Source organism: Siniperca chuatsi, linkage group LG2 (genome assembly GCF_020085105.1).
Source record: "Siniperca chuatsi isolate FFG_IHB_CAS linkage group LG2, ASM2008510v1, whole genome shotgun sequence".
NCBI lineage: Eukaryota > Metazoa > Chordata > Actinopteri > Centrarchiformes > Sinipercidae > Siniperca > Siniperca chuatsi.
Window position 1 is genome coordinate 17097555 of NC_058043.1, and position 17559 is coordinate 17115113.

General features: G+C 40.1%; 1 protein-coding gene across 1 annotated transcript; it reads right to left on the minus strand.

Annotated features, from left to right (window-relative positions):
- Positions 1-943: 943 nt before the first annotated feature.
- On the minus strand, positions 944-11721 carry tkta (transketolase a). The gene is made up of 14 exons (XM_044174543.1): positions 11372-11721; positions 9207-9324; positions 9008-9121; positions 8757-8854; positions 7669-7860; positions 7289-7407; positions 6941-7137; positions 6603-6767; positions 5320-5476; positions 4694-4824; positions 4473-4556; positions 4240-4333; positions 3532-3654; positions 944-2080 (listed from the first exon to the last, which is right to left on the minus strand). Exons 1-14 carry the CDS (start codon positions 11476-11478, stop codon positions 1893-1895), a joined length of 1887 nt encoding a protein of 628 aa, XP_044030478.1. The 5' UTR covers positions 11479-11721; the 3' UTR covers positions 944-1892.
- Positions 11722-17559: the final 5838 nt, after the last annotated feature.

The following is a 17559-nucleotide window of genomic DNA, read 5'->3' on the forward strand; positions in this document are numbered from 1 at the left end:
ATTGCCATCAGTACATACTATATGATAAAACAATGACCTTAAATTCAAAGTATAAATCAGTACCCACATTCAGACCTGTTCTTTTTAAAATCTAGCATCTCCTTCTAACTCTCTTTAGATGTTTACTGGGGATTTTCTTTTGCACTTTTCGTGGCCATCCTGAACCTCAACTTGTATCACGGTAAAGCCACATGACTATACAGCATGTGAAATATGCAAAGGCCTTGGGAAAATATGATTTCTGTGGTTACATGTTGTGCTTTATTCTAGTCTACACACTGTCTTATGGATGTGGAATCCTTGTGTTTGCTCTTAGAGGAGCAAAACGGAAATACAGCTCTCTATGGTAGGTAGGCTTACAAAAGATTTCAACGTTGCACATTGTTAGACTGATAGACAGACAGCTTATTTGTATGATCTACGAATGTTATTTCTCTCTTTTGGGCAGGAAGCTGAGAAAGAGACGACACCCCTGGCAGTAAAAGAAGTTTACAACTACAGAGGGTGAATTTACACGCAGTGCTATCTGTGCTTGTTAATCTACAATATCAAAGAGCACGGTTGTTTTTGATGAAATGAATTTAAGACTCAGAAGTGCCGAATTCTACCAGGAAGTTATGTATATATCCACAGAAACAAGCAGATATAGTCATCTGTCAGACAACAATATGATCAGATCTTTAGTTGGCCATTTTCAGGTTAAAAATATGTATTAGCTATCTTAGGGATGTACAGTAAAGAAATAATAAATGTATGATGCAGATATGTGCTGTAAGAATTGTGTTATACTAATGTATAGTCATTAATCATGGTTTTGTATCACTTACTTAGACACTGTTTGAATTAAAGCACATATTTCCGTGTGTGTATACTGCTTGAAACACACACATCAACACAAATATACTTCCAGGGGAAAAGAACAAATTCTTGTAAACACTCAAAGTCAAATGCAGAGGGCTTTATTACATGAAAGTAATGTACATACAAAAATTCAAGTAACAAAGAAAGTGTTTGTTCTTGGGTTCACAAGTCAGATGTAACACTACCTTCATAGTCACAGCCAGCCATATTCTCCATTCTCCAGCACTTGAAGGGCCTTCAGCCCTCCACCTTATGTAAAAATAAAAAAGATGATGCTACTGACCACATAATAATTATTGTCACACTGCTGGTATGGTCCAGTTGTACAGCTAGCACAAATGAACACTGAGGTGTGTAGGCTGATGGTAACTTTAAAATCAATAACAACAAAAATACAGTGCTGAAGAGAAATGATACAACTTTTGAAACCACAACAGTTGAAAATGTCTGTGTGGTTTTGAGTGACTGCTCTTTATGACCTACCTACATTTGTTTGACATTTTATCCACTACCTTCTACAAACAACAACTCTGTTAGCTTCTTTCTGACACTCGTAAACACTTACTTTAAAACTATGCCCCACCCAGTTTATTAAGAGCTACATCAGAACAATATAAAAAAAATGAAGTTAATCAAAGAGCATTAAAAAAAACACATGAGAGCATCACACAGTACTCATGTTGAACATAATATAATGTATTGTTTTGTATGGGGAGCATCCACCAACGACAAAGTCAGTTATGGCCACATTTTGATTATTGAACTATGAGTTTAGATATGAGGATATGTGTGTTTGAATTTGTGTATATCTGTCCTTGTGTGTGATGTGATGGATGCATGAAAGAAAGGTAAACGTGAAACTCTACTTCAAAGTGTACGGCACAAAATCACATTACTTCAGTACACACTTAGGGGGCATTCACAGTGAAGGAATTTAAAGAGCTGGGTGTCATGTGAATCAAAAACATACTTGACTGTTTATCTTCATCTGCAGGGGTGTGATCAGATAGGTGGGTGGGGCAGGGAGAAAGTTACTTGGCATTGGTAGAGCTGCTGAGCATCTTGCGGACGGCCTGGGTGATGGCGTCACGGTCGATGCCGTAGATCTTGAGCAGCTCATGTGGTTTGCCACTGCGGGGAACGTGGGACACAGCCAGACGATGCAGATTGAAGCCAGACTCATTGACCATTCCTGAGGACACTGCCTCCCCAAGGCCACCTGTGGAACAACAATTCCTCACATGAGAGAGATGAAAAGGGAAGACAAATCCTCTTTGAAGGATGGGGGACACCAGTGGTGAATTCAGATCCTTTACTTTAAGTGAAAGTAGCAATACCACACTGTGAAAATACTCGACAACAAGTAAAAGTAAAAGTATGTAAGTATTATCAGCAAAATTTACTTTAAGTGTCAAAAGTAAAAGTACTGCAGAAAAATGCTCCCTGTCAGTGCTTTACTATTAATTAATTTTATTAATATCATTGCCGCATTAATGTGTGTGTTTCATTTTACTTCTGCAGATCTTTAAGGTTGCGATAATTTGAACTACTTTCTATACTGTTATAGAACTACTGGGTAGTTTAATCTTAAGCAATGCATCATATTCTATAAGATCATCATATCTTTGTAGCATCGCTGTCCTGTGAGAACCACGTATCTCTAAAACACAGTTTTCAGCATTGTGACGATGTATTTTCCAGCTAATCCAAGGGGGCCTTTAAATAGTTTATTTAGCTTAACGAGAAGGCGAATTTTCTCAATCCATAAAGAAAATATAAAAGAGTTTATCAGACAAATTCAAAATCACCAAATTTGCAGATACATGTTTTCACTGGACAGGAAGGGTATGAACAATTGTAATCATAAGTAACTATAGCTGTCAGATAAATGTAGTGGAGTAAAAAATAAAATATTTCCCTCTGAGATGTAGTTGAGTAGAATTATAAAGTTGCATAAAATTGAAATACTCAAGTAAAGTACAAGTCCTTCAAATTTGTACGTATGTACAGTACTTGGGTAAATGTACTTAGGTATATTCCACCACCTAAAAGCGTTAAAAGCTTTGAGGCTTCACTGACAGCAAAAATTAGGCTGTTTTTAAAGCATCATGTCATCACATGCAGTATACATGTACAGAAAATAGAGGGGACTAGAAAACATTACAAACAAATTCAATCTCGACCCCTATACCACTATCCTTCTTGGTCCAGATGTAAAATGAATGAGATACCCAACATCAGACTGATTACAGTTGCAAATATCCTTTGTCTAGTCAAGTCCATGCCATCAGCCATCCCCTTTCTCTTAACTGGCACAGGGCATGGCTGTCTGTGCTATATAGGTCACAGAGAGCCCCATGGGCACATGCTCAGTTAAGGAAATCTGACAGCACTCTGCCTCTCTGGCTCGCACACTTACAAAATGCACTACAATACCAATGCATTGCCTGCGCACAGCAGTCAGCCTCCCCTCAGCCAATAAGCAAATGCCACCACATCGCGTCTCTGTCACTGAACCAATGGAAACATGCCACCACAACACACCCGAGGACATGGAGCAATGACAGAGCCCCAGCTGCATTATGCTGCGAAGCTTGTTGCTGCTAGGTTGGTAGTGGTCATACAATATGCAGAAGCTGAACAGTATGAGCTACTTTTATGGAAACCTACCTTCATAGTAGTGGTCTTCCACAGTGAGGATTCGTCCCCTGGTGGCACGTGTGTGGTCGATGATGGTTTTGATATCCAGTGGTTTGATTGTGAAGGGGTCAATGACCCTGACAGAGATCCTCTCTAGAACATCAATTAATCCAGTTGGGGAGTACAAAATATAATGTGATAACATTAATGACATCACTCTAACTGAGACCTTGATGTCCTTGTAAATCCTGGTTTTAATCAGTAACTAGGGATTAATATCACCACAATGCATGTATCATATATCACAATGACAAAGTTAAAATCACAAATGTATCTTCCATAGGTATAGGTATTTTTCCATCTCATGCAAGCATTGTCTATGTATGCAAAAACAGAGACAAAGGCCAGGATGCATGCTACGGAAAGTCAAAAAAGATTAATAAAAAAATCACATCTAAGGATAGATGTTGCTTTTTCTATACACAATAATGCTCAAAACTACAGCTGGTAACATTGAAGGATCCAGCCTTTACAATAGTTTTTATCTCAGCAAATTTAAGATGTCATTTATTTAAACTGATATAATATTCTATGTTAGTTCTGATAAACAATGGCTCATCATCGAATATGGTCATTCAGTATTTGATAAAAAAATATTGGATTTTCATCTTTTAATATGTTATACATGATGTCATATATGCTTTATGTTGCTCAAAAGCAGTGTTTAATGTACTGTACCTTTCTTTAAATGTTCAGCTGCAGCCAGGGCCTCGTGCAAAGTCACTCCAGCTGCCACCACAGTCACCTGGTCATCTTTGCTCTGGTACACCACCTGGCAAAGGGAAAGGTATTATCTCCCGTTTCAGGTTACAGTGTTGACAGTGCTTGCTGTGTTGATTTTGTAGCGAAAGCTTTCTGTTTTATTATTTTCCACACTCTTAACAGCTATGCAAGCACAAAGACTGTGTCACCTTAGCCTGTCCAACATGGAAGTCCTCGTTGCTGTTATAGATGATGGCACTGTCTTGGCGGCTGGTTCGTATGTAGCAAACTCCCTTAATAAAGGGAAACATGGCAATCACTACTGAGGCATTTTGACAGCAAATAGGCTGTTTTGCTAAAAAAAAAAAAAATGTTCCACAGATAATGTAGGTAGGCCAGAACTCTGCATTTAGGTTTTTATGTACTGTACCTTTGTGGTTGCAGCCAGCTCCACAGCCTTCTCTGTAGACACACCATCACTGGGATAGAAAATGGTCGCTGTGGGAAGGGCCCTGAACATAGCCATGTCCTCTAGACCCATCAGAGAGGGGCCTTCCTCTCCTGTAATTTGAACATTTATAGTTGATTTCATACGTCCAACATTGAGAAAATCCTCAAAAGTTATTGACAGGTCAGGCTGAGCTGATGCATGCAGATCCACAGACATAAAGCCAGACTTTGCATGCAGTGTACCTGCACTAACAGAGGGACACCTGGTTCCCTGCTGACAGCTTCCAGGGCAGACAGGAAGGGAGAAAAAGGGGAGGATTGAGTACTAGCTGTAAGGTCAAAGGGGGTAAATGGTAAGGAAAACACAGGATTAGAGGGAAAGAGAGAAAGGATTGCAACAACTGCACACTCACAAACACACACAGATCATTCTTTTATACATTTATCACCATTAGGGATACTGTGAAAATGGTCTGAGAAACTGGGTGTTGTGAAATGTCTGGCTTCAGTGTCAGGGAATAAAGGTGAATTTTGTGAAGGTGTGGGTGGGTAAGGTGTGTGGGAGGGGTTGTGGTGTGCATGGCTCATAAGCAGCAATTTACTAACCGGTGGACAGGCCACAGTGGGAGCCACACACGTTGATGTTGCTCTCTGAGATGGCTGCCATGCGGAGCTGGTCGTAGGCGCGGGTGAAAAAGGAAGCAAGAGTGCTAGCAAACACAACATTCCTCTCACGGGCAGCACATCCCATGGCAACACTGACCTGGGAAAGGAATTTATTGTTTCTTGGTAACTATACAAGAGTACAGGAGACATAAACTAGATAGACACAGGTCACACATGTTTGATCCCAAAAAGATCACCCAGATGGTCAAATATCAGTGGCACAAACCATATTTAAAAACCTCTTTGAACCAAAGACCACTTTAAGTAGAGAGTCAATGAGAAGAGTTTTCTCCAAAGCTCTGGAGGCTATTTTCCCATATGGGTGGAATCAGTGGCATACCTCCTCTTACATATAATTTCCTTTGTCCTGTCTCCAAAACTCTCCGCAATCCCACAACTTATTTCCTTGCTTTGTTAAAAGCAACTACTAAGCATCTGTGAAAATGCAAATCTGATGTTAGATAAATTCTTATAGATATAATCAAAGAAAACAAACTACTTCTTTAAAGGCTACACCTTAGCCAGCAGCCGTTTCACCCAAACCAAGAAAAGGATGTCATTAATAATAAATGTATACAATAAAAGTACATTTATCTGTGTTCATCTAATTTCTGTAAGCCACAGAAATGCTGCCATTCAACTTTTGACTTTTCTCATGCATTCAGCCAGATGGTCCCACCCTCTGCACTGATTAATATTTTATTTCTGAATACACTTGTCATGACTGCTTATCATCATACACATGTCTGACCTACATTGGAGTTGGCTGCTACTGGAGCCATAACAGCGGAAGGAATTAATGTCTGATCGCCTCTCTCCAAATTATTAAACTAAGATTGGATAAAATAATGACAGATGCAAAAGAAGGGTGCTGCCTAACCACTGGTGTCAGCAGCAGCCACATTGGCCATATAGAGGCAAATGGTTCGTGTCTTTGCCCATCCTTACATTATGGATAGACAAGTCATGTATAATTAAATGGCAAAGGCTGAGACTCACAGCTGTGAGATGTAAGGTTGTACTCGTATCCAATCAAAGCAAAATCACCACATTAAAGAGAGAGAGGGAGGTTTTGTTTGTGTTTTTAGTAAGCTTTAAAAATCTGACCAAAAATACCACAAAGGAATATGTTTATGATGGCTTTGTTTATAGATATATAATAAAACGTCTTTCTCAAGCTTTGTGAAACAGGCTTTATTCTGTAGATTCATGAGGGATCATACCATGTTCTGCTGAGCGATGTAGCACTCCACAAAGCGGTTGGGATGCTCATTCTTGAAGATCTCTGAGTAGGTGAGGTTGTTGGTGTCTCCATCAAGGGCCACAACACGTTCATTGTAGCGGCCCAACTTGGCCAACGCCATCCCGTATGCCTTCCGTGTGGCAATCTATAAAGAAAGAGAACCCAAACAAATTAGCCATGACCATTAACAACGTTTGTTGGTTCATCTTTATGCAGCAATAATTTGCCTTTGTGGTTTCTGTAGACATTGTGTGAACACACTTGAGAATAGAGGGTGAGGACATGAATGAAGTCTGTTTTTGTGTACATGTGACAAACCTTTTCTCCAGTCTTGTAGCTGGGTGCGCTCGGCATCCTGATGTTCCTCAGGCTGACCGGTGGGGAGTCCTCTATGGGTGCAGGAGGGTACAGGTGCTTGCTGCTGTTCATGATGCGGCTCTGCAGATCCTTCATAACCATCTCGGCCATGTCTTTGGGCAGAGGTTTGGCATGCCACCCCAGCTTATCCTCTGCAGCTGAAACCACGTGAACACGGCATCAAGTTGGTAGATTTAAACACAGTTTGGTGGATGGGTTACACACTTTATGCCTTTGCATAGTGCAAACATGCACTAGAGTGAGAGCAATGCATTTGCAGATGAGGTGTGGACAGTGACAGACAATTACCTGGAATGCCTTTGCCCTTGATGGTTTTAGCAATGATGGCGGTGGGTTGATGCCGTGGCTGGCTCAGGGCCTTGCAAAGCTCCTCCACACTGTGTCCATCCACAATAATGGCATGCCAGCTACACATACACCCCCCACACACACACACACACCAAAGCCATACATTAAAACACACTTGGGACAGTATGCTTCATATAGATGTCATGGACACACACCAGGACAGTATTCAAAAACTGTAACAGTTATGGATTGACAACAGATAATGCATGGTGCTCAAATTTGACTTGTATTGCCATCACCTTTTACATATCTTCCAACACATGCAGTACATTGACACTATCAGCATCTACTACAATATTTTCAATTTTATGCACTATTACCCGAAAGCTTCGCAGCGTTTCTGATATTTCTCTACGTGATGCTGCAGGGGTGCAGGGTCACTTTGGCCCAGACGGTTGATGTCCATAATGGCCACCAGGTTGTCAAGCCGGTAGAAGGAGGCGAACGACATGGCCTCCCAGACAGCACCCTCCGACATCTCACCATCCCCCAGCAGGCAGTACACACGATAACTGAGGTGAAGAAAAGGGTGAGACTACACGATTTGTGTCTGTCTCTGTGTGTTTGTATGTGTGTGTGTGGTGTAGGTTCAGATGAGGGTGGGGTGTTGTGCTTTCGAGAAGCAGGCAAATCTCATGAAAATGTTCTCTGACACTTTTCCAGTCAGATTGATTCTCATTCCATTATCTGACAGTTGGGTTGGTAACCAGCTGTGACATGATAAAAGCTTCCTGAGGCCCCTGAAGGCGTGGCTGCTGAGTTTCACACCTGCCTCTGGAACAAATCTCCCATGAGAATCCCACAGAGTCCTTTACAATTATCATCAAATTTTATTAAAAAAAATTAATTGTTAATATAAATAAAATGCATCATATGGGTCAAATATTACCATAACATTTTTGTGCCGCCATTACAAAGGAAATGGAATAATTTTGCAATGATAAATTAGAACAATAGACTAAGAACGAATGCATGGTTGAAAGCACAATGCCTGAATTTGATTCTGAGATTAAATCTGCTTGGATGGTAAAAATAACTGAGATGTGACTGCTGGGCCTGTGATTATTAGAGCAGAAGAATCGTGAGAGCAGAGCATGTAGCCACAGCACACACCCACAGAATCTGGAAAATCCCAATCACTGAACACTCGAAAGAAGTACGATGCAGGCCTAAAATTCAAATTAAGAAAACCCCTAAATGTTTAGTACATCAACACACCATAATGTTGTGAATATTAGTATTGTATGTCAAATAAAGTTGTCAGTCGGTGAGTCGGTGTCAGGATATTTTAAATGCATGCAAGAAATCTAAAATGCATATACACAAGAGAAATGCATATAAAGTTACTAAAATTAGACCAAAACTAGAGTCATTCTTTTCACTTATGTCCACATGTATGAAAGATTACCTGGACTTGTCAAAGTATTTTCCAGTGTAAGCCATTCCACAGGCCACACCAAGACCCTGCCCCAAGGAGCCAGTGGCTAAATCCACAAATTGCTGCTTCTGAAATGCACACAATACACACACACACACACACACACACACACACACACACACACACACACAACACAGTAAAGTGTTATTAAAAACAGTTGGCACACTGTTTGTGCTCCATTAGATGATTATCAATGTGTTGTACAGTATGTGAAAGCCTACAGGGGTTGGGTGGCCCTCCAGGGTAGAGTCTACGTGGCACAAACTGAGCAGTTCGCTCTCCTTCAGGAAGCCTGCTTCAACCCACATGGAGTACAGGGCCGGAGCAGCATGACCCTGTGGAAGAGAAAACAATCACAAATCAAAGTTATAAAGAAATTTAAGGAAAAGGTCAAACTCAGTAGGACTGACTGACTCTCACCTTGGACAGGATAAAGCGATCATTGTTGAAGTTCCGTGGGTCATCATAGTGGTACTTCATGGTGTGGAAGTAAAGCACCGACATGATTTCTGCCACACTGCAGCATGATGTGGGGTGTCTGTAGGACAGAGAAGACGGTGCTGTTACCCATATGTCAGACATAAGTACATACACACACAGACTGCTTCAGTTTTGGCACATTTATTATTAAGAGCATATAGTTAAAAATCTGGTTATTATGAATACTACTATGCATGGTATTACAGGTGGATGATGCTACTGTCTGAAAATGCTGTACTATCATTGTGACTATAGATGCAGCCCAGGTAATCATGTTGTGTCAAGTCATCCAGAAAAGTAAAATTACATGCCTAATGGAAAATGTACATACACCCTTATGTGAAGAACATGTGGGTGGTTTTTATAGATTTTTAAATGTCACAGTGCAGACTTAAACGTAAATGCTGATGAGGGTTCAACCTAAAATGTGTGACCAAACAAAGTCCAAAAAGGTACAGTTAATAGACCAAATATCTGCTGCAGATGTGGAAAATAAGGGAAAAAAGTCACAGAGCCTCATAGTTACATGTTGGACCAGAACCTGTATTGGAAATGCATTCAGATACTCTGTATGAAGACCATTTGTGGTGTTAATAGAGCCAATCACAGAGCCCCATAGACAGCATGCTGTATTTTGCATGCAAAGGCCTTCAACAGATAGAGAACTGGTTGTAAATGCAATCATACCATTAAAATGAGAAAATGTTTTGCTTTTATAAACAATCATTACATAGAGCCAGTATATTAAACCACCCAACAACTTTACACTTAATCAACAAGAGCCAGTGCTATGGAACCTGAAGGATAAAGTATTTTGGTGCCCTGATATTGATGGCTGGTTATTAGCCTTTTTCACAAATAAAGGTAGTAATTTACGAATATGACACATGCCAAAGTTATTTGGCGTTTTAACACAGTCATTAGTCATTAATACTAATAAAGCTTAGAGTATTTTAGGTTAAGTGACATTTTGTCAAATATTCGTCACTGTTTCTCTTTGTTCCCATCAGTGTCTATTAGACACTACAGAATTGAGCTCCAATATGATAACCCCCTTGATTCTTCAAATATAGACACAATTTAATTTGGGCTTCACATAACTGTTCAAACCCCCATCATTCTACTGCTCTCTGAAGAGACATTTCTTTTGGAGTTTTTATGCTGTGTTGCAACAGTATCACAGCAGTTTGTGAAATAGTCACGAAATTTAATCTATAGGATTCCTGTATATGGACACGAATTTCCAATTTGTTTTGTGCCACTCAGCACGACTTTCAAACTAATGTATTTCAAATTAGCAATAATAAATATGCAATAAAGATTTCGGTTTATCAATAACACTTCTAAATCCTTTTCTTGCAGCAACCATGCAATACGTCTATCTGCAACATATAATCCACCCAGCATTACACATGATAGTCTATTGTGCCCAGTACTGCATGGGGGCATATTACCTTTCCAAAGTCAGAAATCAAATAGCCTACAACATGTATCCTGCAAACAAAGTAAATCTAAGAAACCCAAATGAACCAAAGACCATGTAGGCTACATTTGTAGTCACTCCCCAGAATATGGAAATCCAGTCACCTGAAGAGATCAAAATATTCACTTTTAATGTCAACTGTGATGAACATGTCTTACAGCTGTGTATGTTAACTACACTCAAAAGGATAAATGGATGCATTGAAATTTCTGCAACATGGTGTATATTTTATATACCATAAATGTTGTATAAAGCAGAATAAAGCATGTTGTGTAATGTAGATATTTTCATTTCATTAATTTAATTGATAAGGAATTAAGAGCACAACTTATCAAATAACAACTGTGGATGTTCAAATGATTCTGTCAAGCGACCAAAGGAGGAGAACAAAGGCAGGACATGCTGTTCCTTTGGCCCTTCATTTGCATCTATGTGTGAGTGTGAGTATCTGTACATGCATGTAGGCTATGTAGTTCAATAGGTGTGACTGTTGGTATTCATCTATGCCTGCTGCAAAGAAATGCTAAGTTTGCATTATGTTTTGCACACAATTTATATGTCTGCATTGTGCACTGCGTACAGTCTTAAAGCTCATGTCTGAGAGTCAATGGAGGCGACTCACCCGCTGCCCGCTGCAGTTGTTGCCTTGATGGAGTTGATTCTGAGGCGGTTGGCGATGTTCCTCAGTGCCTGCACTGTCTGCTGGTCAGGTTTGTGGTAATCCTCCATGAAGGCAAAATTTCAAGTTCCTCAGCACCAGAAAAGCAAACCAACTATGATCCTCTGTTGAGTTTGTGTGTTTTGGATGTGTGTGTGTGAGAGTAAGGGTTGCCAAAGAGCAGCACCTGTATGTGCGTGTGTGTGTGTGTGTGTATGTGTGAGTGACGGAACCAGAGAGAAAAAGAGAGAGAATGTAGGAGATGCTGGATTTATCCTATCAGGCAGGCAGACACATAGATGCACAAGGACACACTGCACACAGACACACACAAAGCACACACACAGAGGAGGAGAGGAGGGGGAACCCAGTGACGTGGGCCGGGTGTTACTGCTAAAACCCAGTGGCACTCATTTCATTGGCTACTGTGTGACTAGGATGGTGGAGGTGTGTAGATATGCCTTAGTGTGTGTGTGTGTAAGGAGGAGTTGGATAATTGGGAGGAGGAGGGGGAACATTTGAAGCATCCCACCCTGATTCACTTTGGCTTTACTGTCTAAATTAATAATTCAGACCTTGATGGTTGATTGTTTTTATACTCACATCAAACTCCCCATTCTTATTGCCAAAGCCCATGTTTGAACAGGTAGTAACTGTTTTTGTTAGAACTTTAACAGGAAATTGAGATGATAGATGTGAGTGACAAATGAAGAATTAACAAGAAAGAGAAAAATAAAGAAAGACAGAGCAAAAGAGAGAATGTGAGAGAGACATCTTTCTAACAAAGATAATAAAACAACAAAACACAGGGGAAAGCAAAAAGAAATAAATTAATAAATAAATCAAGATACCTTTCTCAACTCAATAATCGCAAAGACCAGCTCAGCAGAGCATAACACAGACCAGATATACTGATGAACTTCTCTACATCATTCATCATACTGTAATTAATGTAATCAACTTTTAGTGTGGCTTTCACCATCCTGATGAAAATTGTTTCAGCGTCAAAATACAAAGAATGCAAGAGAGAAAGAAATTGAGAGAAAGATGAACACTGTGTCTTATCCTCATCATATACATTCTTTTATTCTTAGCATAGTCATTGTGGTATAGTGTAGTATATGTTATATAGTGTAAGGTCTATATAATGTTTATAGTTTAGCCATGTGCAAGCGATTTTTATCTTTTTTCCTCACATTCTGAATTAATAAACTTCCATTGTTAACCTTGTGCAAGCTGCTTTGGCAATACTGGACTTATTTATGTTCATGCCATTAAAGGAAATTTGAATTTGACAAAAGGAGCATGAGACAATGTATGAGAGAGACAGACGGACAAAGAAAAAGTGCTGGTGTCCTTTAAGTTGGAGATTTACTTCTGGAATTGCACAATATCTACTCAGTCCTGAGCTCGTCTTCACTCTCTATTTTCTTTCTGTCTCCTGTCTCACCTCATGATGCTCAGTGAGCTTGGTGACTCTATAGACTGAGGACACTGTGTTCTTTCCCCAGAAACCCTCTGCAGCAGACCTCATGGGCAAGATATACACACATGCCTGAATCTCACTACTGAGAGCTTATTCTAAATTACCTGGAGGGTAATACAGCCATAGTATAGCGCTGAAGCACTCTATTATCTATGAGAGCTGCAGACATTAAATTTTATAAAATACCTGAAATATGTTTAATCTGTTTACAGAACTTGAAATTGAGTTTGTAATTGTACAGATAAATACAGCACAGTAGCATCATGCTACACCAAATATACAATACACAATGACGCTTTTCTATCATTTACCACATTTTCATTTCATATGAATTATATTGTGTGAAACTAAATATGAATGCCAAATCCAAACTCTAACGTCGTGTTTTTACTCACAATGCATGCAAACTGTAAAAGGAAGTTGAAAAATTCCATTTATCATTCAAATTCTTTTGACAAATAATTGACATTTTTAAACAGTTTGTTGACACTTTGGTGTTTGCGCAAACATGCATGCACTCACAACATCTGACAGCTGGGATTATCATTATGGAGAGTGTTGGCCTGCCATCTAGAGGATCATCTTTGATGGTACATTTGACCTGTTTCCATTGGTCACCTGCTGTATCTGACAACATGAGGAGAATGAATAAAACATGAGCCAAATGAAAACTTGTTACATCGTTGTCTCTAGGACGTTTTGCTAAATTTGTTTATTTAAAGACATAAAGCACAAACTACCCATGAATAACTGGATTATTTAGAAAAAGCCAACATTTCATTGCATAGTATCACAAAACAAGCTGAGCCATGTGTAGAGACATTTCAGCTTTAGTTTTGAACATGTGCTGCTGTTAAAGTGCGTGTGCTGTTAAGATATCAGAGAGAAAGTGTGTTTCCAAGCTTTCTAAAGCTGCATTGTACCATGATGATAAGGAGAGGAAACTGCTCACAGATTAGAGTTGTTTCAATCTAAAATTGCAGATGTGGTACAGTCCAGAATCTTCCACTGGGCGAAGGAGAGGGGTAGAACCAAATTCATTGTTCAATGTCATTCTTGTTGGGGAGCAGAGAGGAGATATATATATTATATATAATAATATAAGCAAATTATAATGAACATATTACACACTGTCCAATGTCTTTCGGGATTTTAGGCCTATCTATTTTATTGGTGCTATAATAAATCAATCATCGTCATTACTGTTTGTCGCTTGACATGGAAGGTGAACAAAAATGCTGACACAGTAGATCAGTGAGGAATTATGTGGAAAGAGCAGCAAGACATTATCCTGTATGTGTCGCAGGAACATTTGCTATGTTTCATTACTCCATTTTGAACGGCCTTTCGTTACAGGCCAGTTGCATTCCTAACTTTCAACACCAGAGGACACTGTCTCCCCATAAATGTAGGATGATAGCCTCTATAAAAGATGGTTTATAGGATAGTTCCATCCACTTTATTAGCCAATAACTGGAGTAACAGAAAATCCATTAGAACCTTAACATATTTATTCAGCAGAGAGGAGTTTTTTAATTCATACATTATTTATGAAATCAATTTTTGAGATCAAATGTATTTTAAATAAGAATGAAACCAAATGTGGATAGATGTAAAGTTTTTGGTAACAGTGAGAGAGGATGACAACAAATTTAAGTGTCAGCTGAACTTATATGATCATGATACGTGCTCTCTGAGTGTCATTGCTGCAAAGCCTTGTCCTCTCCTGTCCCTCGTTCATTTTCCTGTGCACCTCTTCAGCCATTTGATCATCTCTGTGGATTCCTGCCCTTTGCTGTAGCTGGGAGGTCACGTCCCAGCACCTACGCGCTCACAGCCATGGTGATGCCATCTCTCAAGACACACCCCACCCCCACCCCACCCCCCCACTCCCCACATCCCCGGTTCCACCGACATTGTCCTTCTCCCAGTTTCTAGCAACTCCTCTGGGCTCCTGGGTCCTGTCAGAAAAGCTTTTCTTCACAGAGCCCCACAGGTGCCAGCCAATGGTAGCCTGGGAAGAAGTTGCCACATGATGGTGTACAGCCAATGTCAGATGCCCACAACTGCACACTTCCTGGAGGGAAAGTACATTCAGAGAGCATGAATGTTTCTATTTTTAATCTCTCTGGCAGAAAAAGAGGAGCAAAGCAGCCACTTTTGAAACAATGCCTTAATATAACACAGAGCATGTGTGTGGCTCTTCCAGAGCTCAGGTAAACAAAACTGTACTCAGCATTGTTGGGCTTGAATGATTAATGGGATTTTAGAAGCAGCACAAATGCAGATCCACAATACACATGCACATATACAAGCCTACACACGTTCACATGCACTCAGGCATGCTGACGTGTCCACGTGTGCACACATACACACACAAATGAACTCAGGAATATTCTCACACTCATATGCATAGAATCTTACACACACATCCATGAATCTTGGTACATTGCTTTAATGCCAGTCGCTCCTTCAGGCTGGAGCCTCTTCCACTCTGCTCTTATCACTCCATTTCCTTAAATCGCTCTGCAGTCACCATGATGACATACTGCTTGCCCTTCTATCTGAGAGCTGTCTGTCACCCAAAGGCCCCACCCCCTGATAGTGCATGGGACTTATGATCAAATCATCAATAGAGCATCCAGTCATACAGCTGTTTGCAGCAGGAGTGGGTGGTCATCCCGGAAGTAGGGGGTCTGGGTTGGGTTGAGGGCACAGATGGGAAAAAAGAAGTGAAAAGGACTGAGAGAGATGTCAAGACATGGCCATGGCATAGAGGTGGAATCAGTGAATAAGCGAGGTAATTGAAGCAAAGTGGGTAAAGTAACTATTTGAAGATTCCAAAAATTCAGATGGAGAGCTTAAGATAAGCAGAGAGAGTGGATGAAGAGAAAAAGGAAAGACAACAAAGAGAGAGAGGAAGATTCAGAGAGAAGAGTAGAGTGTATGAGCAGGGGTTAAGGCTGAGCGTGTGTTGTGGGCTCAGCAGTGAAGTTGACGATGCACTGGGAGAACAGATGCGCTGCAGGGCTTTCAGGCTCCATCACTACTGCTCTCCTTCAAGCAGCTCCACCAACACACTCCCTCACACACACACACACACACACACACACACACACACACACACATACACAAACCTACACACAGCTCTCATAAACATGCAAAGCACTGATTGTTGCATCAGTGCTTTTGCATCAGTGCCTTCTAACCAGGTTTTATATGCCTGGCCAGGCCAGGAAATCAGACATCAAGTCGCAAGTGCTAATATTCAAACTCGTTTAAAATATCCCAAACCTTTATTACCACTATGATTGGGAAAAAAAATTCAGATATACAACAAGTGAAGATACAGAAATGCTGAATGAGACTGAGATTAAAAGAGAACAGCACTAGAAAGAAAATAGTAGTTTTGCAGTTTATGAGCACATGAGTGAAGCGCTCATTGCAATTTGATTTAAAAAGAGCTGCAGAGAGGAAGGGAGAGGGTGAGGCTGAGGGATAAAGGACATAGAGTGAAAGCGTGCATTTACAAAAAAATAGAAAAACACAACAGCTGTTCACTGTAAATTGCATGTGTAAACTAAATAAATTTGTATTTAGTCAACACATCATAATCCCTTTAGAGGGTTGGCCAAACACAACATTTACACAGGAACGTCACCACAGCAGAGTTCAGAGCCAAAGACGTGCCTCATGCAGAATTATATTTGTCTTATTACAAACTCTTTTCAAGACAAAGTATATTCATAGGGACCTTTTGAAAAATAACATAAAATACTGAATTTTTTTTACTGGGGAATTGATTATAATGTTCCTTTATCTGGCACTGTGAAATCAGAAAAGTCTAGTCGAATGATTCACGTTCAAAGTGAATCACCAGATTTTAATAATGTTAAGTTTGGTTGGGAGAGTTTGGTGGCGCAGAGAGTGGAGAAGCAGATCAAATCAGAGGTGGGGGCAGACTGTTGTACTGAGCCAAATGACTTTCTTGGTCCCTGGGGGCCACTGCATCCTCTGTCTGTGTTTTTACTCCATTTTCAGTGAAAATGAACTGCATTGCGCTTTCCTATTGGGGACTACAGACTGGGTTTGTGTGTGTTTGAAGGTGAAGAGAGACGCAGTTTGAACACAATATCACAAAAAAACACAAACACACACAGATACAGATACATGCACAACAGCTATTCCAGGTGAATGAACACTGAAACATATAACTGTTATTTCCACCATCCTCACTACCATACGACGTTCTTTGTAGGGAAATCATCAGTACAGAGGAAACCAGGTCAAGAACAACAGGAGAAGAGAGGAAAAAAAGAGGGGAAAAAAAGAACAGTTTTTAAGGGTGAGGCTGGGAAAAGAAACACTAGTGATATGTTTCCTAATGAAATGCAAAGTACTGCTAGTACTATGTTTAAATCAGGGTAAAGTGATAATCACCTCAAACATACTGGATGGGAAGGCTGTCAGCACATTAGAAACTATTGAATAGACATTTTGGCTACACTTATTTGCTTTCTTGTCGAGACTTATGAGAAGATTTGTGCACTAAAAATGTCAAGTTGTGGTTTTAAAGGAAGGTTTCATGCTGGAACTATTTCTTAGCCAGTGACTTTCTGGAGTCTTGTTGTCACTGCACCTCACGGTGACACATCGAAGAAACCAT